Genomic DNA, 23,559 nt, shown 5'->3' with positions numbered 1-23,559 from the left:
CAGCACAGTTTTTTAATATACTTATTTCTTACACAGCAAGCAAACAACTCAACAAAAAACAGTGGCATTGGATTAGCTCTGCTATGCCAGGATATACGTGAGGTGAGGGCGAGGTGTCCACACCTCGGTAGACACCTGAACTATAGGGAAGATGCATACCCTCTTGGAACAGTAGACACCTCAATCATGCTTTAAGCTAAGTGGCGGTGGTGACAGATGTGCACTGCATGTGTTGGCATTGACAACGTTGTGCCAGAAACACGGCGCTGCGCGTGCTGTGCGATGTCAGTGCACGTTAAAGATCCCCAGGTGGTCGAAATTATTCCGGAGACGTCCACTACGGCACCCCTTTCTCTCTTTGTCACCCATCTTCCTCCCTTCCCTTACGGCGTGGTTCAGGTGTCCGTCGAGATATGTGTGAGAGATACTGCTCCATTTCCTTTCCTCAAAAACCAATTTACCAATGTTACCGCAGGCCGTCGGAGTTCATTGTGTTCATTGGCGTTGGCGTTGTCAGCGTTTTCCACTCCGATCATTTTAAGGAAAGAAAGGCGAGCGCGTGCGGCGTGGCACGCCAGCTGTGCGTAGTGACGACAGTTGCTCCTCGCGCATGCGCAGCATGGCTCGCCAGGAGCCACGCGAAACTGCTCCACCTCGGCCAGTGTAGCTCACGCTACAAAAAATTGCCGACGATTGCGTTACTTCCTAATGCAAAATTTGAGCGCAGCTTTTCAGCTGTTCCAGCTTTTCGATAGATTGAGGCAAAGAATTCAAGCAAGACATATACAATTGCAGACAATTTGTTATTTTTCACACATATTCCTTCTTCGAGAAACACTGCACTAAGAGTTCTTGATTGTCATGCAGTAAACTTTGTGGTTGGAGAAATAGATGGATATATGCTCGACTTGCAGCACCAATGCCTGGTTCTCAAAGACAAAGTCTGCGCAAGTATTTCGCGAGGTTGTCACGGCTGTAGGAGGCGTTACGAGCGAGAGGAACAGGGTGTTCTCCCGCATAAGTTGTGAGAAATTCCTGTTCGTCTTTACATCTACATTAAAGTCCCCACGCACCCTGCCACCCTAGTAGGTGGCAGTTAATGGTCTCGCGAGAGTTCGCTCACCGTTGTGGTGGTGGTGAAAACATTTTTATTAAGAATGGACAATAGGTATGTTTTGATGAGCCCTTAAGGGACTGATCCTCACAAGCACTAGGTGGCGGTCCCTAGAATGGGACCCCAGTGGCGGTGGCCGCCGCCCGGGCGCGCCCGACTAAGGCTTGTTGGGCCTGTAAGTCGTGGCAGTCGAGCAGGGTCGCCTCCCAGTCCTCCCCGGTTGGGTTGGGGATGGGGGAATACCCGGGATGGAGGGGCAGGCCCACACCATGTGATAGGTGTCAGAAGACACTGCACTACAGTGTGGGCAGCTGCCGCTAAAGGAGGGGTCAAAATGTTTTAGCGCTGCCGGGCACAGCAAAGTATTGGTGAGAAGGCGGAGAAGGTGCCGCTCATCCGTCTTCTTCAGGCCTTTACATGGGCTAGGGTAAAGGCGATGACTGTCTTGATAATAGGTTGTAATATCTTTGAAGGTATACATCGGATTAGGATCGGGTTCCTGATCGGGCAAGGAGGAGAAAACAGCCCGGTGAGAGAGCGCGCGGGCGGCTGCGTCTGCTGGCTCGTTTCCTGCCAAACCCTGATGAGCAGGGGCCCATATAAGGTAACGGTGTGCGGGGTCCGTATCCCGTATGCAATTTCATTTCGGTAGATTCGATAGGCTAGGAAGGGAGTGCAGCCTTGTTCGACGTTCCGACAGGCCCCTCGCGAGTCGGTGGTTATGTATTTTGAATCGGAATGTGAGGCCGCGAGAGCAATCGCGACCTCTTCTGCTTGCGTTGCATTGCTGGCTCTGAAGGTGAGGCCGTTAACTGTGCTGCTGTTGCGAACCACCGTGACCGTGTACCCTCCCCCGTGGTGAGGACGGGAGGCGTCCACGTAGTATACACCTGTTTTGTTGACATAATCTCGGACTAGCGCTTCCGCTCGTGCCAAGCGCCGACCATTATGGTCTTCGTGTGACATGTTTGCTGGAAGAGGCCACACGTGGAGGGCACGCCTCTACAGTTCTGGGATGCGAAACCTGTCTTCCATTTGGTGGTGGTGGTGAAAAACATTTATAATACAATAAATATTTACAGAGAGGTGATTGGGGTAGGCCCTATTGGCCCTTTCCCCTAACAATACTAGGTGGAGCCCCTATTCCGGGGCCCCATTGGCAAGCAACGCCGCCCGCGTCCGGTGAACCAAGGCCTTTTGGGTCTTTAGGTCCTGACAGCCGAGCAGGGCCGCCTCCCAGTCCTCTCTGGTGGGGTTGGGGTTGGGGGGGATAGATGGGTTTGACTGACACGCCCAAACCATGTGGAAGGTGTCAGCCACCTCCCCACAGAACTGGCACGCGCCATCAAAGGATGTATTGAAATGTTTAAGCACCGCCGGGCACAGTACAGTGTTAGTAAGAATTTTGATGAGGAGGCGCTCGTCAGCGCGATCCAGACCCTTACAAGGGGCCGGGTAGCGCCGGTGCTCCTCCTTGTAGTAATCGGTGATTTGTTTGAATGTAATGGCCAGATTGTCTGATTGGGAGTACCCTTCCAAGGACAGGGAGATAGCCCGGGGAGAGAGTGCGCGGGCGGCCTGATCGGCCTGTTCGTTTCCCTGGAGTCCCTGGTGACCGGGGGCCCAAATCAGGTTGCGTGGAGTTGGATCTTCAGATCGACAGCTATATTCCAGTATGCGCCAGGCAAGCGGGGGAGCCCAGCCCAACTCGTAGTTCCGACAGGCCCCTCGCGAGTCGGTGATGATGTGTTTCGACTTGGGAGTAGTGAGAGCAAGAGCAATGGCAATCTCCTCCGCGTGTGTTGCGCTGTAGGCTTTGAAAGTGAGCCCGTTGACTGTGTTTGTGTTGTGTACGACTGCGGCCGTGTACCACACCCCGTGGTGTGGGCCGGCAACGTCCACGTAATACACATGTTGTTGGTTACCATAGTATCGCGCCAACGCTTCCGCGCGCGCCTGGCGACGACCGCTATGGTCTTCTCTGGACATGTTGCGGGGAAGGGGTCGGACCCGGAGGGCGCGTCTCCAGGGTGCTGGCACTCTCTCCCTTTCCTCAATATGGTAGTCATGTTTGATGTGTAGCCGGTCCAAGAGGCGGCGACCGGACGTGGTCTCTGCAAGACGCGTGTATTGGTTGACTAAGTGGGCCTCTCGAAGCTCCCGAAATGTGTTCACCACGCCCAAGGCCAGAAGTCGCTGGTTGGACGTGGTGACCGGGAGGTCGAGAGCCCGCTTGATGACTTTCCGGTGGATGACCTCCAGTTGGTCATCATCATGTTTGCGCAGGTGCAAGTAGGGGGTTGAGTAGAGGATTCTACTCGTTACGAAAGCATGGGCAAGCCGCAGCGCATCCTTGCTTCGTAATCCGCCCCGCTTGTTGGAGACCCGGCGGACCATGCGGCCCACCTGGTCTCCCACCGTGCGAAGTTTGGCTAGGGTGGTGTCGACTCTGCGTTGGTGGTGTATGAAGAGACCAAGGACGCGGATCTCCTTGGACTCCCGGATCGGTCCCGAGGGGAGACTGATGCAAAGCGGGGTTGTGTCCCGAGGGGAGGGACGTATGTGCACAAATTCTGATTTCGACGGGGCGCACTGGAGTCCGCAGTAGGCCGCGTAGTCGTCGACTAGGGTCGCCGCTGCTTGCAGGCAGGATTCCATGTGGCCCAGGTTACCTTGCGTGGCCCAGATTGTAATGTCATCCGCATAAAGAGCGTGATGTATCCCGGGCAAAGAGGACAATTTGGAGGGAAGATGAAGCATTGCCAAATTGAAGAGGAGGGGAGACAGGACCGCGCCTTGAGGTGTTCCCCTCGAGCCGATGGTGTATGGCCCGTGTTCCGCATCTTGTATGCGTATGTAGGCTTGACGGTCTGTAAGAAATTGTTTTATGTAGTTGAATGTTTTGTGGCCACAGTTGGTGTTACTGAGGTGGTCCAGGATTACTTCGTGTTTGACGTTGTCGAATGCGCCTTTAAGATCCAAGGCCAGGACCACCTTGTCGTTGTGGGGACATTCGACAGGATCTAAGATGTCGTGGTGAAGCTGCAGAAGTATATCCTGTGCAGACTTGTGAGGGCGAAAACCGAACATGGTGTCCGCGAAAGTGTGCTGTGTTTCTAGAAAATCGGAGAGTCTGTCGCGCACCATCGTCTCCATCAGCTTGCCGACACAAGACGTGAGGGAGATGGGGCGAAGGTTCTCCACATCAATAGGTTTGCCGGCTTTCGGAATAAAGGTCACGAGAGCCGATTTCCAATCGAGAGGGAGAGGAGTCTCTCCGTCCCAAATGCTATTGATGTATTTGAGGAGCGCGGCGTAGGCTGCGTCGGGAAGGTTGGCCAAGAGCTTGACCGTAACCTTGTCGCGCCCGGGTGCAGTGCCCCGCTTCATTTTGCTCAAGGCCGCCCGGAGGTCGTGGAGCTGGAACGGCTTGTCCAGCTCCGTGTTCTCTTCGCCTGCATACGAGTACGCCGCCTGCCGGGGGTCCTTAGTGGTGCACAGGTAGCGATCCCTGAGCGTGTGCGCTAGTTGTTTTGTCGTTCCTGTAAAGTTGTGCAAGGCCCTATGTAATTGGCGTTGGGTTTCCGTGCGTGTTTGTATTGGATCGATGAGAGCGCGGAACAGGCGCCACGTGTTGCGGCCAGACATCTGGCGAGCAGCCGCGTTGCACCGGTCCACCCAGTTAGTGTCGGCTAGCTGAGTAGCATATTCCGCTGCCTGTTGTGTGAGTTCCAGGATGCGGTTCTTTAGGCGTCTGTTATGTTTCTGTTTCTTCCATCGCTTCGTGAGGCTGCGACGGGCCTCCCAAAGGTGGAGAAGGTGGTTGTCCACGTCTGTTTGTGTTTCTGTAAGCTGTATCTGCTGTTCGTGTTGTGTAAGTGTAGAAGTGAGCGATCTGGACCAGGCGTCGTATCCCGACTGGAGGGGGTCTACAATAGGTAGAGAGGTGCGGAAAGTCGTCCAGTCAGGGATACGAGCTTGTTTTAGTGGGCGTTTCAGGGGACGCATGTAAATGGTTGTGTTGATTATACAGTGATCACTACCTAGAGTGTCCTCTGTATTCAGCCAGTCGGCATGTCGTATGTTGCGTGTAAATGTGAGGTCCGGGCAAGTATCTCGTTGAATGGAATTGCCGACACGTGTTGGGTTGGCGGGGTCAGTGTGCAGGGTGAGTCCAAGTGTGGAAAGAAGTTCCGCAAGCTTCCTCCCACGCCTGTCCTCCCGGGGGTATCCCCATAGCCTGCTCGGGGCGTTGAAATCGCCGACGATTAGGAGGGGATCCCTACCCGCCACCTGCATAGCTTGAGTGAAAATTTCATTGAACGTGACGTTGTTAAGTTTCGGTGGGCAGTAAATATTTAGAATGTGTACAGGTGGGTCAGACCGCTTTAGGGGCAGCACTGAAACCATCGTGTATGGGAAAGACGGTGTTGTGGGAAGTGTGACCTCCTGCGCAGTGTATCGCTTGTGAACAAGTATACATGTCTGCGGGTTGTGTTGAAATGTAGTGTAGTTTGTTAGTTTGGCACCGGCGCCGGGTTCCTGAAGGGCAACCACGGCGACGAGGAACTCAAAGGTCTCAAGATAGAGGCGGAGATGAGTCCGCTTCTTGTGGTCCTTGAGACCTCGGCAGTTCCACTGCGTTAGTGTAAGCGGCTGAGTTGTTCTTGCTCGCGACTTAGGGTTGGGGGCCATGGTCGGAGGCGGAGGGTGGGGTCACGTTGTTAAGACTCCCCAGTCCGCTAGTGCCCGGCGCAGACGTGCAGGAGTCTTCCGAAAAGTCAAACTCATCGGGAATAGCTCTATTGAATTTTGAGGGGCGGTTAGCGTCCCTGATGGGTCCTACGCGTTTAAGGACGCGCGGATTATCTTTTATCCATTTTTGGATAATGTGCGTTACGGCTTGTGTCACCTGTGCGATGACACTCTCCACCTGACGCGCGATGGTGTCATGGATAATTTTGGGGAGGTCAGCCAATTGTGTTTCAATTGCGGTCACCCGGGTCTCCAGGGCCGCTGCGCGACTCTCCACAGGAGGAGGGATCTCCCTGTCTGTTATGTTTTCTGCCTCGTCGCTCGACGCGGGCGGAGTATGGAATTGGGATTTGAGCGAGTTAAGCTCGCTGGCTAGTTTTTCGTTTTGAGCTCGCAAGAGGGCGAGCTCGCGCTTGAGTTCCTGTGTCTCGGCGGTGCTGGTGGGGGAGGAGGGAGGAGGGGAAGGAGAGGAGGCGACCCTCGCCCAGCTGCCTACCTTGGGTTGGTTGCAGGCGGCGCCGCCAGATGAAGCGCTGAGAGCTGGGAACTCCGCTGCTCCGGGTGGTGGCGTTACTGTTGCTGTCTTGCCAGGGGGAGGCATCACGCCACGCCGTGGCGTCTTCTGGTTGTTTCGCTGCCGCCCTCCCCGTGTAGCGCCGGCATTGGCTCCCTTGGGTGGCGTCCTGGGACCTGGCTGCGGCAACTTGATGAATTTCGCGGTGCATTCGCGGGAGCTGGTGAGGTGCGGGCCCCCGCAGATTAAACAGATAGGATTGCAGACGTGGGGGGCCATCCCCTCAGTACCAAGCCCCACGTTTTGGCCACAAAGGCCGCATCTTTCCTTGACCGGGGTGGGACAGTTGTCCACCCGGTGCCCCAGTGTGCCGCAACGGTAGCACGCTGGCACTGTTTTTTTGTACTCCTTGACGGGAGTCAGTTCTGCGTTATAGTGGACGTAACGCGGAACAGTGCGTCCCTCGAAAGTCAGCACAGCTACGTTTGATTGTCCCAGCTTGCGCACATGAACTAGTTCACCACCGCGCCACTGCACATTATCTTTTAGTGACTCACTGGTTTCTAAGTTGTGAACAGATATCACACCGCGACACACATCACCGGTGAGCTTGAGGTGGCCGTGAAATGCGAGCGATCCTCTGCTGGTGTTAAGTTGAATGTCCGTGAGGAGCTTTTTAACCACTTCTGGGTTCTGCGTGCCACAGACGATGATGTTCTGTTCCCAATTTGGTGAAATGGTGATGGTGTTCATGTGCTGCCTACCGATGAGTTGCGAAATGGCAGCGCCGAGCTCACCTTGCTGGAAGGCCGTCTTGAGGGAGACCGTACTGCGTGGCTGCAGCACGACCACGTAGTCGTCAGGGTCCATCCTGACCGTTGGCTTGGGAGTCCACTTCGAGACTGGTGAACAAGTCTTCTGTGGAGGTGCAGAAGACGGAGCGCGAGCGTCTCCCGTTGCTGAATTGTTGAGAGGAGTCTTGGGTGTTGCCGCTCCTCGTGCGTTCTGCCGGCGGCGGCGCCGGCTCTCAACGACTTCTTGGAAAAGGGCAGCTTGCTGCGCCGAAATGGTGCATGGGCCGTCCTCTGGCTGGCTTACAGGGACAGATGACCACGACAGAGTCGTGGGGTCGTATCCGCGTTGTTCAGGTAGAGCCATGTTGAGAGGTTGGCCGGCAGGCGTCTCCGCAGCCAGCGGCGGAGGAGCCGGAGCCGTTAGGCTTAGCTCGACCGCTACGTGGTGATGCGGAGGATTGCTCGAAATGGCCGAAAATTCAGCGTACCTGGGTGTGATCGGGTTCTCCAGGATCCTGCTGACTTCACGGTAGCAGTCGCACAGGTTTGATAGGCGTTACATCAGGTTACCGCGGTTCCAGCCGAGAAATCGACGGAGCCGATGCACCACGCGTCCGATCACTCCGCGCTCAAACGCGGCGTCTCTCTTCCATTTGAGGAATGTGTTGGATGTGAAGTCGAGCAAGAAGGCGGCGACCCGACTGCGTTAGCGACAAGCGCGTGTACTGGTTTGTAAGGTGCGCCTCCCGGAGCTCCCGGAAAGTATTCACCACCCAAAGAGCCATAAGCCGGCTATTTGAAGTAGTGATGGGGAGGTCAACGGCACGCTTAATAATTTTACGAAGGATGACCTCAAGCGCATCATCCTCTTGTTTTGGTAGGTGGAGATAAGAAGTCGAATAGAGAATTCGACTGGTTACAAATGCCTTTGCCAGCCGCAAGGCATCCTTACTTAGTAACCCCCCGCGTTTGTTGGAAACCTGGCGGACCATGCGGCCCACCTGGACCCCCATTTTACGGAGTTTGGCCAATGTAGTGTCTGGCCGTCTGTGTTTGTGGATGTAGAGTCCTAGCACTCGTATCTCGTCACTTTCGCGTATGGGACCACTCTGAAGAGAAAGAGAGATTTTAGTTATGCACTGCTGTGAGGGCCGGAGGTGCACAAATTCCGATTTATGAGGGGAACATTGAAGACCGCAGCCGCGGGCGTAGCGGTCTACTATCGTCGCCGCTGTTTGCAGGCTGGTTTCAATGTGTCCTGTGCTACCCTGAGTGGCCGACAGGGTGATGTCATCTGCGTATAGGGCGTGCTGCACGCCGGCAACACCATCCAGCTGTGCCGGCAGGTGCATCATAGCCAGATTAAAGAGCAGCGGGTAAAGTACCGCCCCTTGGGGGGTTCCCCGCGTGCCGAGTAGGTAAGGACCATGCTCTCTATCTTGTATTCGAATGTAGGATTGACGATCCATTAAAAATTGTCTTATGTATCGGAATGTGTTGAGGCCACATTCGGTCTGGCTTAGGTTAGTGGGTATGATCTTGTGTGTTACATTTAAAAATTCCCCTTTAAGATCCAAGGCGAGTACTACCCGGTCATTATGGGGGCATTCGAGGGGGTCAAGGATTTCCCGATTAAGTTGTCAGCATTCACGCATGCAGCCCACATCTCTCTGTCATCATCCCACGTACCTGTGAGCGTCATTCAGGCGTCCACTGACCCAGGGCGCCAGTTATGCGCGCTTCCTTTCCTTAAAATGATCAGAGTGTAAAACGTTGTCAACGTAAACACCAATGAACGCAACGAGCGCCGACGGCCTACGGCTTCAGCGCCGCGTTTCTGGAACAAACTTTTCAATGCAACCGCATGCAGCGCACATCTGTCACTGTTCCAAGAGGGCAGTTAGGGGCCTTTCCTCTGGTTCATGTGTCCACCGAGATGTGTAGGACCGATACTGCGCATTTCCTTTCCTCAAAAACCAATTTAGCAATTTTTACCCTCTGCTTTCCAGCTCCCGCTCCATTGGTTTCGCAGCTGTGTGAGACGGGTAGTGCACATTTCCTTTCCTTAAAAACCAAGTTTCCAATTTCACCCTTTCCTTTCCAAGCTCCCGCTCCATTGGTTTCGCCGCTTAATGGGTGTCCACTCCTGGTTACAACGGACAACGGCGACGGCGGTGCCGCGAAACGCAGAAAGGGGCGCCAAAGAGCTGCGCCCTAAAATGAGATCCTCAAATACAGCTCCTCTGCACGCGCCCTGTTTGTCGTTAGATAGGCTAGGAATGAGTCCTGGCTAGTCTCGAGATTTCATCTTTCACAGCGATAGCTCAACTCAATCTAAAACTCGTTACAGTCCATGTGTTCATGTGACCTCCAAATGCCCTGCGGACTTTAAAATGTCATTGCAACAGCCTTAAGTCAGATGCCAAAGCATACTTTGACTATGGTCAATGAGATGGTCTCTTGAAAGTAGACCCGGGTCGTTTAAGAAATATTGCCCATCCCACCTCACAAATTTGGCCCACCCTAATCCCCGAAATTTGACCTTCATCGATAGGCATCAAAATTGACGTGTAGGCTGATTTTAATGTGTCCGATACAATGGTAGTCTGCGAATTTGAAGCAGGCCACTCCCAAATTTGGCCCACCCCGCCCCCGAAATTAGCCTGGACTTCAATGGCCCAACCCAGCCCCAAAATTAGCATGGACAAATATGTCCAGGCCAATTTGAACCGGCTTAGTACGACGGTGGGCTTCAAATCTGAACCCGGCCATCCCTAAATTTGGTCCAACCCCGAAATTTGAACATCTTCAATTTGGACCAAACTCGATGTCAAGAATAACTAGAAGAATAAGAATGGGGTGGAGCGCATATTGCAGGTTATCTCAGATCATGAATGGCAGTTTACCAATGTCCCTCAAGAGAAAAGTATACAACAGGTGTATCTTACCGGTACTCACCTATGGGGCAGAAACATGGAGGCTAACAAACAGGGTTCAGCCTAAGTTAAGGACAACGCAGCGAGCAATGGAAAGAAAAATGATAGGTGTAACGTTAAGAGATCGGAAGCGGGCGGAGTGGGTGAGAGAACAAACGCGCGTTATTGATGTCCTAGTTGAAATCAAGAGGAAAAAGTGGGCTTGGACAAGGCATGTAATGCGAAGGCAAGATAACCGCTGGTCCTTAAGGGTAACGGAGTGGATTCCAAGAGAAGGCAAACGTAGCAGGGGGCGGCAGAAAATTAGGTGGGCGGATGAGATTAAGAAAGTTTCGGGAATATGGTGGCCGCGGCTGGCGAAGGACAGGGTTAATTGGAGAGACTTGGGAGATGCCTTTGCCCTGCAGTGAGCGTAGTCAGGCTGGTGGTGATGATGATGATGTCGAGTTTAATTTCACTATGGACATCTCCAAATTGGACCCGGGTTATTCCCAAAATTTGGTCCACCCACTCTCGAAATTCGACCTTCTTCGATTTTAACCAAACCATTTCCAGCTAAATTTGACCTTAGTCATTCCATGGTTTCGCCTTGGTTGGACATTTTAGAGGCTTTGACATTTAATCGGAATCCAAACCATGTCGTTTAACAATGTTGGCGTGATAGACTAGCAAGAACAGCTCTCGCTCGACCATTCGGTGTAAAATCGTTTAATCACTGCTAGTTTTTCCTTCATACTTTCGTTTTCAACAACTATTCGTTTTATTAATGCTGCAGCGTCAACAATAGATTTGTAGATGCTTTTGCTTCTATTTATTTTTCAAAACTTTCGGTGATAGCCGCTCCTCATTTCTGTTACTACGAGTGGCACTCTGCTCACTGTTCACCACCTCGTACTCTATAGAGTCCCTTGGGTTACCGAAGCATTCTCCCTGTAAGTGCACTGAAATTACTCTTGACAGCCGTATTATATTTACTAAGCAATGTGGCGCTTGCCATAGCCTCGATTCAAAGAGGCTGCAAATAAAATATATTCATCCATCCTTCAATCATGCATGAGCAGAGGAGACGGTTGCTCCATAGCTTTCGTCTGCAGAAAAGATATTCAGCAGAGGACTTTTCTTATTCTTTTTCCGGCTTGCGGACACTCACGAATGGCATTAATACTCAAGAAGTGAAATGTTCGGTACTGGGGGAAATTATGTTGGCGTAAAAGTGAATCTTTTCCAGACTTTTTGCCCTATCAATTTGAAATTGACCAAAGGAAAAGTGAGACGGATAGCTTACCAAACGCTCCCTGGAGTATCCTTGAATGTAGAGAAAGAGCCATTCTCGTTGCGAAAGGACAGTTGCCGATGGTATGCTGTGTCAGAAAAGTGTAAACACTGAATAAAATGACCTAACACATTTCTCTACCTCTGCAGTTTTTTTTTGTGGGCGAGCTGTGATGTTTGCACCTACGCCCCTTGACACCTACTCTTTGACAGTTGCAAGATTAAAACGACTGAATAGACTGCCAAAATTGCAGATTTTGTCCTTATTTTCTGCAGGTCATTTGAACATCTAGTATGCTGCACTTTTGGGTCGAACAGCAAAAGCGGTCACCTGGTTCTCACAAAGGAATGATCTTACCTTCTGTTAGAAAGCCACGGCTCTTCTCCTGCAGGCTTTTGTCTGTTAGGCTGCCCCGCGTCAGGTAGTCATGGGCGTACAGCGCTTGCGCCATAAGGAAGGCGTTATGCTCTCCGTTCCCCGCAGGTATTTTAAAGAGAGTGTCCAGCTCTTCAAGCGTCTCCTGAACAGGTGGTCGCATCCGATTCCCTGTTTGACATATCGTTGAAAAACTATAAGAGATGCGAGGAAAAACGTCCCCTCGCGAGATTCTCAATGTGTGCGTGGTAAAATATAAAGGTGATTCGACGTGCTTAATTGCCCGCCGCGATAGCTGTAGGAAGTTGACAATAAATGGTTTGGTAGTCTTCGTTGGCACCATGCCATCTTTACTATGTCATCTCCAAGGCTATGAAAAGAAAAAACGCGCACTGATTCAGCTTGAAAAACTGACTCGGCAAGGAAACCAGGCCTCGAGATGTCTCAGCTTTGCTCTGAATAGACGACTGGTGTTTTTGGTTACGTTCGACATGGCACTCATGTATATCTGGGAACAGAATACCCTCGCCCCCGCTTTAACAGTCTGCCATACACTGCTGTATAGTTTCAAATGTCACGCGGAGTGGAGGGGCGAGAGGTAGGGAATAAATAAAACTGTCATCTTTGGGCTACCCACTTCATCTCTTCTCGCCGCCTCTTCAGTGCACATGCGCTTTTGGCATTTCTATAGATCGCACGACGCATTTATGAAAATGCCATCTCCCTGAACCACATGACCCACGGGCGTCTGCATGATAATCTCTAATCTAAGACAGCCCTTAATACATCTATCGATGTAATAGCGACAGTACGTGTAGAGAGACGTACAAGTTGAATTGGCTGGTGGGTAAGCCTGGAGGCGCCGCCTACGTAATAAGGCCGTAAGTCATGCATGGACAAGAGCGCGAGAAAACTTAACACACATGCGCTGTGATCAGCGTTGCTGCAAGAAAACAGGTGCTTGCAAGCTTTACTCTCCTGAGACGTGCTGTACGCCTCTCCACGGTGTCATGTTGGGCTGTTGTTATTGGATGCAAAACGACAATTTTAATTTTCTTGATTAGCCTTGTCCTTTCTATAACTACGCACTGGAGAATGGAGAGCAAAAAACGCTTTTTGCTCTGGATTATCCCGTGCGTAGTTGTAGAAAGAACAACGCTAGTCAAGAAAATTACAACTTTCCTTAGATACCTCTTCTTTATACAATAAAGGGAGCATAAGAGCTGCATATCTTCGAGAGGAATCCTGGTAAAACAGACAGATTATGGAAAGCATTAACACTTATCCAGCTATACGCGATAAAATTAAAGCGGCATTAACAGCTTTAAGGCGCAATGCGTTTTTCCCATCGCCCTCTTTCCTTTTCCGGTCGACCCCGGTACTGCACTCGATCCGAAATCTATCTCGTCCATAAAAGGTTTGTTGAAATGGCACGGCTGGCAGTTGGCACGGCAAGGACGAACCTCTGAAGGGCTTAGCGAGTTAAGTTACCAGGATGGTTAGCTTAGTTTGTAGAGACTTGACTCTTTAAAGGCGATTGTCTTGGGTACAAACCATGGTAGCGCGTGAGTTTTCTCTCGCAAGAAAGCCTTCACAATCTACACAGCTTTATTGTGCAGCCTCATAGATGCCCTCAGGAAGGTTTTAATGCTATTAATTGTTTTCTTTAAATAATTACAATACCAGGAGTAGCTTGGCAAGATATGCACTGACGTCGCGGTTTGTTCGTGGCCATTATTTTGTTTGGTTTTTATTGCACGTGTCGCGCAGCGTGAAATACTTATGTAAGGGAGTGAGCAGAACATTGTGACGGCACTTAAATCGTAACTCTGAACAATGAAGACCAATACCGAAGACTGCCGTGTTTTACCTGTTACGGAGAGCGAGCAGCTTTTCGTGCCTGGCACTGCGTCCGGTGGCAGCAGCGTGTTTACAGAGATAACTTGTCTGTGCGCTACCTGATCGATGACGTCTGTCGAAAAAGAAAGTAAAGCACATCAGCTAGACGATACAAGGGACTCTTTTTCCGTGAAAAAAAAAAGCGCAATAGACTATGCATCAACCACAGTGGAGGATCACGTTAAGCTTTTAAAGAAATATAGAATGACAACTGACCTACTTATGAATTAAGAAAATGGTCGTCCCTACTAAAGCCACCAAAGCAGAACACTGTGGCGCAGTCTACTAACAGTTTTGTAAAACACTTGAAACGGTTCATGCGTAGCGCTTTAATTGTACCGAAAGACGGTTTAGCGAGCGTAAAAAGTGCAGTTAAATTCAAAAAACTCTTTTCATTACAATAAAAAAGCATATACTTGAACGGCAAACGTTCTGGTAACTGGAAACATCGCAGAAAATTATTTTCATCGTAATGTGACATTTTCATTGCCGTCCCACAGAGAGTATCTGTACCTTCTCTTAATCCGGTCTTAGCTCTTTATTGCTTTGATTTCATACCACTTGACCTTTTGCTCCACCTCGGCTTTATTTACCTCCCTTTTATTTTTAAGGCCACCTTTTTCTCACTGTCTGCAGGATAGAAACCGCATTTTCATTCTATGATGCCGCTCTTTCACTTGTTGCGCCCTTCCCGCGGCGTTTACCTTTTTCATTTTTATTATGCCACCCTCACAAAGTCACATGCTCATTGTCTTTTTCTGTTTCACGGTAATGCTTTATTTGCTATATATGAACGCTCGCCTTAAAATTTATAGATCCTCTTCTCTGTTTCTTGACTCCTGCATTCTATACATTACTGTGAAAAGAACGTTTTCTATAGAAAAAAATGCGACGACAGCTAAGTATTACAAGACTTGGTTCGGCAAGACTTTCGCCTCTACATTTTTTTGCATAAACAACTACAGCCGAGCAAAGGAGAGTGTAAATAAATATTTTACGATGACAGAATGGGTAAATAATAATTTTGATTTGAACATAATAGGAGAGGCAAACTTCCTGAGATAAAATGTGCAAGAAGATATCATTAGAAACATTTATTACAATTTCGGCAGCGCCTAGAATCCAGAAGCCCATAATCCGCGTTGAGAAGGTAGCTTCGAAACTCGCTGCACTTAGTGAAGTGCATATGAAGTCTTATTCCAGGAATTCTCGGAGGCTATTTGGCATGTAGTAATCATGACCAGCGTTCGGGGTCGATTTTGATTGTTCACTTGTATTAAAAATAAGCCTGAATTTTGCGCCTTGACAGAATAAAGGGTCCTCTGAGAACCAAAGCAGAAGTACCAATTCGTTCTCGGCGCCAGGGTGTCTTGGAGCCGTGAGGTGTCATGTTAAGTAACATAATGAGCATAAAACTGCGCTTCGAAATTCGCGGTCATACCTTCGTAAATATCCGCTATCCCTCCCCGAGTACTGATTCTTCCAGCGTTGGTTGGGTCGATCTGTACGGAGACCCTTTTCTCCACTGGCACTCCTTCAGGCTGTCGGAAAAGTAAGCAAGTCCTTGGTTGGCATTCATGGTCATCATTTGTAGCAAAAGCAGTTCTTTCAAAACCTTCATCACAAGCAGCAGTGTCGCAGAGCCAGAGCCTCTAGCGCCCTAGAGCTGCCTGTTGATGATTTCCAGCCTCCTTTCGCGAGGACATCTAATCAGGCAGTCGTCCTTAAAGTTTATATACATCATTTAGTATCATCTTCTGTTGCCATCAACTCAATTATTCCGTGCCGCCTTCTTCACAGGAACATGCAGGTCTATGGCCCGCGTGGCACTGAGTCTTTAATTCTCGTAATGCTGCTGGCACACCAAATGATTTAGACGGTCAAGTCAGTCATTTTCGAGGCCAACCACTCCTGGAGGTTAAGGAGTAGTATACAGGATCCATCGGACGGATCCTTGCTTTACGGTTACATTGAAAGGTTGGCACAGAATTTTTAAAAGAACTGTATACTCTCGTCAATATACTATAAAAATGGGCCTTTTTATTCACTTCGGCCGCTAAAAGAGAACCCCTCGCCACATGAAAAGGTCATGGCAAGTGATGCTTCGCTCTTCAATAGAAATTTACGCTGCGATATATCGCAACGCGTATGACATAAGTTCTGGTGCACGTCCTTCAGGTATCTTCCTTCAACTTTGAAAAGATCATTTGTAATGTTAAGTTACGACGACGCTGCCATGCCATGTTTTGTGGTTTCTGAATGCCTTTGTGAAGGTACCCTTGCAGTGGCGAGAGCATACGTGTGACAAATAAGCACAACATCCAGAGTGGGCGTGCGTGGCTACGACAGGAACGTTAACAGGGTTCGAACTTACTCTATTTTGAGGTTTGCTCGAAAAAACAATGAGAAAACATCACCGTCAGTTCGGACGCCTACTGCCCTTTATTCAGGCCTGCTTTTTTCATAACCTACAAATGATACGCCACCAAGGAAACCACCACCGCCAGGACCTGAGAATATAAGCATCATGCTACTAGGATCCTGAGTTTAGTTCTCTTACCACGACATTGAGCTCTTTCTCGACGACGTCCACGCCTTGTGAGCTTAGTACCCGGACCTTGATTATGAAAGTGCCCTCACGCAATGGCACAACAGGAAACGTGACACTGGACGCAGAGTTGGCGGTCACCAGCACGTTGCGCCCTTCCGAGCGCTCGCCACTCTGAGCACCGGTGCACAGTCCATCGACTCCGTATGTGTGGACGACTCCCTGCAGCGTGAAGGAGAAAAACCATCCCACATGCGGAGAACACTATCAGCAAGGCGGCGCACTTGGCTTCCCACCACGGTCTTCAGGGTCCAAAAATAGTAAGGCTAGAAATATTACAACCCTACGAGGAGGAGCACTGCCAAACCTACCTTGATTATATAAACACAAATGCGGCATTACGGCTATCTAGCGTCTCTTCCTCGGCTCATATCACCACCATAGCCCCAACCAATCTGGATATGATTCAGTTTGGCCAGTAGGAATAACTTAGTTTCGGGTAGTAGCGTAGTACGTCCGTGAAGCCCCAATATACAAATATCCTGGTCGAAATCAATCAGAAAAAATGGTGGACGGATAGGCAAGTATTGCGGTGAGCAGACGATGGATGGTCACTAATGGTAACAAATTCGAATTCAAGAGGCCGATAGGGCCGAGACTTCCTGAGACCTCCCTGATTTCAAGCACTGCTCGCCACTACTCTGCTTTCAGTGCGTGCTAACTGATCACTGTCGTCGTGGTCTCACTTGCCTGCAGCAACTGGTTTCCGTAGTTGTATACGGTGGCGAGCACTTCGATCTGCTCGTTGCGCACCACTTTGTAAGGCAGCGCCACCTGTAGAAAAACCGGCTGGAAGGCACGCACCTCCTCTGCCTTGGGCACGCACACCCCTCCCGAGGGAGAGACGCTCACCGCCTGCACCGACCACGTGGTGATGCTGTGCGGCAAGCTCACCGCGAAGTCCGCGACGCCATCCGCGCTGCGAAAGGCACGCGGCGGCGACGGCTGTTAGTGCAGTGAAGTTGGAGCATGGAGGGAAGCTGTAGAGGAACCTGAGGAAGTTACAAAATCATTACACCATAATTCCTAAATAGCGAAGCACAGCTGGAGCTATGTCGTGGCAGTAGCCTGCTCCTCGTGCTTTTGACTCTCTGCTGCGAGGCGCACCGCACGCGTTCTGTCGTGGAAAAAATCACTAGGACTGTCTAAAAGCGATTTAGGCCCATAGACGCCATATTTTATAGCGATCTTATAAATTTAATACCATGGATTAAAGAGCGTAAGTGTAACGTTCACTTTCATATCTGCGGTGCCGATCCGCGGTGGCTAATATAAGGCTAACGACTTCGCGCGCGCCTCATGCACTCCAGTGAATTTTGTCCCCGACACTACGTCTGTCTCCTGTTACACGGGATAAGCCGATTTTTATCGTCGATATCTCTGCTCCTACAAAAGTTGTACATAAAGTAAGCTCTTATGAAAGTATGATGGCAGAATTGGCATGTAGCACCAGTATTTCGGTTTTTTTATACCATTGATGTAAACAGCTTAGCTTCAGGGGCCGTTAGGAGTCCTCTCTCCCAGAAAACGTCCTCTGTATCCTCACCCGATCACTTGCTCGTCGAAAAGCCATGTCTCCCGGAAGTCCTTGCGGGTGAGTGGGGCGCCAATATCGCCATCATCTGTCCCATGTGTCTGGCCCGGCTGGAACCGAACCCGCGGAGACACTGCGAGAACTGGGCCAACTCCCAATCGATGTGTTGCCACAGGCCCCGGGCGCCCGCTGAAGGCTAGTTGGAAGTGAAACGCAAATTGCAGGCTCACCATCGTGAGCAACCAACAACTGTGCGAAGCTAATTAGCTCCGATGCAGTTCTTATCAAGACTATAAGTTTTTTTTTTCCTTATTGCCTGGCTTTGGCTCATGACATTGCACAACAAAAATACACATAACGCTATATACATACGACACTGTCGTGGTCAGCCAGCACGAGACTGGCTTCGTCAGCTTAAAACTCCCGCAACATACACAACGGCTCTAGTCTTGAGAGCCACTCGGGAGGCTCCGCAGTTGATTTTTGGATTGCAAGAAACCAGTCCATGCTTTCCCGAAAATAAATTCGGGCCGGTCGTGCGTCTTTGTCACAATGGTAGCCTGCCATTCTGGAGCGCCATATACAGTGGAGGCCCAAGAGCATTATGAGATCAAAAGGTGCCCCATCCTCATTATCAGTGCTTAAATAGCGAATTCCGTGCGCGTCAAGCGGTAGCTCTTTCTTTATGGTCCTTTGTAACACGTCCCAAAAATAAACCCCTTCCCAGCAATGCAAAAAAACATGGTCTATTGTTTCAGGCTGTTTACAAATTAAGCAGTTCGATCCCCACGGTAAAAAGAAATCCTTTCCCTCTAGAAACTTTTTTACTGGTAACGTCCCGGTGTGTAACTTAAAAAAGAAAGTCTTTACTCCTGGTGGCACCTGCATTTTCTTCACCCTTTTTAAAACATCCCCTCCCGGGCCTCCACTGTACAAGGCCCTGTACAGGGGCTCTGGGAAAACAATATCACAAAGATCATTGTACAACTTTTTCCTTTTACTTTTCCACAAATAATCGGTGGAAAAACGTGCCGAAAGAAACCGAACGCTTGCTACAATCTCTTTGTAGTAACCAAAAGTTCCACCAGAGAGCTCTTCTGTGGATACCACAAACTCCGGCAGCAATAGCCGCAGCTTCACTTGGCACACGGTGCGCAAGAACGGGACTGTGACGCCGCGAAAAAACAAAAAACGGTTCACAAGCTGCCTTAAAAAGAAGTGCCCTACACCTAGCCCCCCGTTTTTTACCCGCCGGAACAGGTTCGTTCTGCTACAACGTTCCCATTCGGACGCCCATATGAAAACTGCAAAAATCCAGTGTAGCTTCTGAACGTTCACACGCGAGCAATGCAAAACCTGCATCACATACCAGAGTTTGCTAATAAAAAAAAGATTGCAGACTGTAGCTCTGGCGAGAATTGAAAGGCTGGTGCCTTTCCATTTCCCAGCTCGGTCACGTGCGTCTTTAGTTTGCTCTTTCCAATACTCCTCGCTATCGCGATAAGCATCGAGCGGAACGCCCAAATACTTGCCCGGGGTCGTTGCCCACGGTACGTTGGCGAAATGGTCCGGGTGGGATGGCCACCATCCATGCCAGAGCCCAAGGCACTTGGACCAGTTAACCCCGCTACCTGTGACTTCGCTGAACGCGCGTACACACCCGACAGCTTCACTTATGCTCCCCTGATCAACCGTAAATACTGAAACGTCATCTGCATAGGCCAGCAGCTTAACTTCAGCTGCTCGTAACCTAAGGCCATTAATACTATTGTTTTCTATGATTTTCATGCACAGCGTTTTGATGTAAATACAAAACAAGAGAGGGCTGAGGGGGCAGCCCTGACGCACCGAACGCTGCACGCTAATGGGGGCCCCCAGACTCTTGTTAACAATCAGTCTCGTCGTGCAGTTTCGATACGCCAGGGCTACACCCTTACGGATAACTGAACCGACGTTCACATGGTCTAAAACGGTAAACAAAATTTCATGGGAAACACAATCAAATGCCTTTTCGAGATCAATTTGAAGCATCGCTACTCGCCCATTGATGTCGTCACAGCTTTCAAGCACACTGCGCGCTTTGTGAATGTTGGAAAAAATTGAGCGCCCTTTGATTCCACATGTCTGGTGGGGTCCAACAATATTCGATATCACTGTCTGCAGTCTACGCGCCAATACCTTCCTAAAAATTTTGTAGTCCACATTAGTGAGTGCTATGGGTCGATACTCTGTAAGCAATTGTAATTTCTCTATATCATCCGTTTTAGGTATGAGCACTGTATGGGAGATCCCAAAAGACGGAGGCAATACGTTTATTTTATAGGCTTCATTGAAAATTGTACACAGCACTGGGGCAATTTCGTGCTTAAATTCTTTATAAAATGCCGCACTGAATCCATCTGGTCCTGGTGATTTTCTTAGGTTTAACTGATCTATCGCGTGCTCTACCTCGCTGTGAGTTATTGCTACTTCCATTTTCTTTTTGCTTTCTTCGTCAAGCCGTGGCATTGCACCAAGAAACTGATGCGTAAATGCTACTGCGTCTACAGGAGCCGACGAAAAAAGCCTCTGGTAGTATTCGTTAAAGGCTTCTTTGATGTGGTCAGTGTCTGCCGATGAGATACCCCCCCCCCCCCCCCCCCCATTCTATTTTATCGATGTGATTTCTTTCAGCGCGCGCTTTTTCTAGACCAAGAGCACGTTTCGATGGCGCTTCGCCAGCAGCTGTGTCTTCCGCCCTTGCCCTCACTAGTGCTCCGCGATAACGCCGTTCTTCCATAAGCTCTATCTTTTGTTTTGTTTTCCTAACATCTATCCATTTCCCAGGCTCTTTGCATTCCTGCTTCATCAGCGTTTGAAGCAGTGCCCTTAGCTCAGCTTCGTCTTGTTTTTCCTTATAACGGATACATGTCGCCCTTTCTATTGCTTTGATTTTTAAAGATTCTTTACTTAGCTCCCACTGTTGCCAAATCAAGACTATAAGTGACCACATATAGTGTACAAGCGTGCTAGCCAAGCAGAACAGGTAATTGGCACAATATTGGAATTGGCCGGCGCCACCCTGGTCCCTTGTAGGGCCGGCCTTTGCCGAGATATTTTCCAGTATTGGGACAATTAGCTGCGCTGCTAGGGTAACATTTACACTATTACAATCGCATTGGCCGGAGCTCATATGATTAATTAGGCTTTAGGCAGAACGTAAGCGCAGGTTGTTTTGTGGCAGGCGTAGCATAGATTCGCCGTAGCACAGATTTGCCACGCTGGGTATGCCATATTTCACCTTTCACGCTGTTATGATACAAGGTAGATATATCTGACTGTGAAGCTACGAAGATGCAGCAGGTAATTTTTAGTGCATAAAAAGCGGCGGCGATGTGCTAATTTGCTGCGGGCAATAAACTACCGATTGAGCGTTAAAACTTACGATCGGGCTAATCAGTCGAGTTTCTTTCAGTTTAGGTTACGAGACCGTCTGCGGGGCTACAAATTTCAACCAAAACAGGCACCCTATACTAGGTGTACTGAGGCCCCGGGCTACTCTGAACAGGGATCCGCCTTGGTGACTCTGTGGCCACGGTATTAGGCTGCTAAGACCAAGGCCACTGAACCAAATCCATACCGTGGCGGTTGCATTTTGATGTAGGCGTAATGCAAAAACATCTGTGTGCAGTGCGATGTCAGTGCACTTCAGAAGTAAGGACATCAGTCGACCTCCTTTAACCCGAAGCTATCCGCTACCACGTTCTTAACAGTTGGTATGCAGCTATCGAATGCTAAACCACACGAGAAAGAAGCCCTTTTCCTAATATTGAGGTCAACAATACCGCGGCATCGTCCATTTTTTTACTCACACGGCCGTGGGATGGTAGTCAAGCAGCAATCCTGGAACGCCTGCGCGCAGCCCTCTCCCCTTTCTCCCGGAATGTAGCGTCGAACGATATGCGACCGCGTGATGCAGTCCCTGTTGGCCCTGTCTGGCTTCAGGCCCAGAGAGCAGCATTTGTCCAGGAACGGGTCGCTGCTGTACTCGTGCGCTGCGGACAACGCCAGTAGAAGCCAGAGTCAAATTGCGTCAAGGAGACTATAGTCCGATACAACTCAAGAACGATGCGGCAGATACACCTTAAAGGAGGCCCTATTGCGAATGGCGTTGGCTGACTTTCATGAAGCCATGGTAAATTCGATTAAGCTGTGGTTGTTTCCTACTCATCTGCCAGTCCTTTCAATTTCATGCCAGCCGGCACAAAAGGATTGGTGATGGGGGGAGAGAGGGAGAATCGGTCGACGCCACTGGCGGCAAGGGTTCCTTTCAAGGGCATTTGCCGCTTCCTTGTTGAGTTATATCCGACTATAGGAGACTTGAGACTGCCGCAGGCAGGCATATGCAGGGCGAGAGACGAACCGGACGCCAGACAGATACATATGGACAGACACGTGAAGAAACACGGATATATTTACAAAACCAACAAAGAGATCGATAGTTGGATGGGTAGAATGATACAGTCTAGCGCGGATATATGGAATCCGGATATATCGAATTATTGTTTATATCGCACTGTCAGAACATCTCGTTGGAAACTGTTTGCGAAAGTATTGCAACCTTGTTCGCGTTTATCGAAACGCGTTCATCGGAAGATTCGATATATCGAACTGTGTGCCGTGCCTCTGCGCTGACAGTTCTCCAAACGGCACCCTTAATTACTTTTCGCGTATGGTGGTAACAGGTCGACTGCGCTGTCTTGTGCACGTGCTGGCAGCGCTTGCTCTGCAAAACCAAAACCCGATGACGAGGCGAATATATGGTGCTGCTGAGGTCGACGTTCGGTCTCTTGCACTCATTTTCCTGGCTACAACATTGTCACGTGGTGACGCGAACATAGTGGAAGCCTAACCATTCTCCTTTCCCAGCATGCTTTATTCCATCTGATACCGAAGGTCTTAAGGAAAGCAACTGTGCCTTAATTTTAAGCGAATTATTCTATTTGTAGTGTCCTGGTAACAGGATAACAGATCTTGTGAAAGGCTACGGCCAGTTCCAAAGCACCGTGCGCTGCGGCTTCGAAGCGCCTGTCTCCTGTCCTGTCCCGTCGTACTGCACTGTTCCGTCACAAATTCTGTTAGTGTATGCCTCGCTCGTCAGCGTGGTAGTTTGCTCAGCGGTCAGTCGCCAGGGTGCAAGGTACCGTGTACTTACGCAAATTTTGTGGAACACTCCTTCGATGACGGATCCGGGACGCGCAGGCACTCGCTGCAATAGTAAGAGAAATAAACGAAATTATCTCGATGATGCTGCCCAGCAGTAGGCCGCTTTTCTCGAAAAGTTTTTTGGCCGTTTACATAATGTCATTCGAGTTTAAGCGTCAGTTTTTTGTGTAGCGGGGATGCGAAAGGAAGACTGTGACACGGTAAAATGTTTAGAAGTTGAGTGGAAAAATTTGTCACATGAACCACTCCATCGGCCACATGGCCACGGTACGAATATGTTCATGTGACCGGTGACAAGGCGTCATACGATCCTTTCTAAATAAGAGAGAGAGAACTCTATAATGTAAAAACTGGGAATCCTAAATAACAAAGTCATTTTGTAAGGATACAAATGTGTGCTCATGCGTTCTCTGATCTCTCTTGCCATGTCCTTGTCATTTTCTACAATTTCTGGGTACTGTTCTGAATCTGTGCCATAGTGTCTTGGCTGTACGATGAATATCATGGTTGCGCGTGGTAAGACTGTTGATTGGAAACCAATTTTTTGTGCAT

The 23,559-nt window shown here is 49.7% G+C and overlaps 1 protein-coding gene across 1 annotated transcript in view; it reads right to left on the bottom strand.

Moving 5' to 3' along the window:
• LOC149336302 (complement C3-like) overlaps window positions 1-23,559 on the bottom strand; it is a 103,718-nt gene that overhangs the window by 42,299 nt on the left and 37,860 nt on the right. The window contains exons 16-24 of the mRNA XM_089552809.1: window positions 22,997-23,050; window positions 21,654-21,836; window positions 17,815-17,998; window positions 16,955-17,187; window positions 16,221-16,426; window positions 15,102-15,201; window positions 13,632-13,733; window positions 11,744-11,932; window positions 11,399-11,474 (exon numbers count right to left, since the gene is read on the bottom strand). Of these exons, the coding sequence (XP_089408935.1) occupies window positions 11,399-11,474; window positions 11,744-11,932; window positions 13,632-13,733; window positions 15,102-15,201; window positions 16,221-16,426; window positions 16,955-17,187; window positions 17,815-17,998; window positions 21,654-21,836; window positions 22,997-23,050 (1,327 nt within the window). The remainder of the gene's footprint in view (window positions 1-11,398; window positions 11,475-11,743; window positions 11,933-13,631; window positions 13,734-15,101; window positions 15,202-16,220; window positions 16,427-16,954; window positions 17,188-17,814; window positions 17,999-21,653; window positions 21,837-22,996; window positions 23,051-23,559) is intronic.

Source organism: Amblyomma mixtum, chromosome 7, assembly GCF_055824585.1.
Source record: "Amblyomma mixtum isolate Tamu chromosome 7, ASM5582458v1, whole genome shotgun sequence".
In the NCBI taxonomy this organism is placed as follows: domain Eukaryota; kingdom Metazoa; phylum Arthropoda; class Arachnida; order Ixodida; family Ixodidae; genus Amblyomma; species Amblyomma mixtum.
Note: the sequence above shows the minus strand (reverse complement) of the source record. Positions and strands in the feature narration are given on the sequence as shown.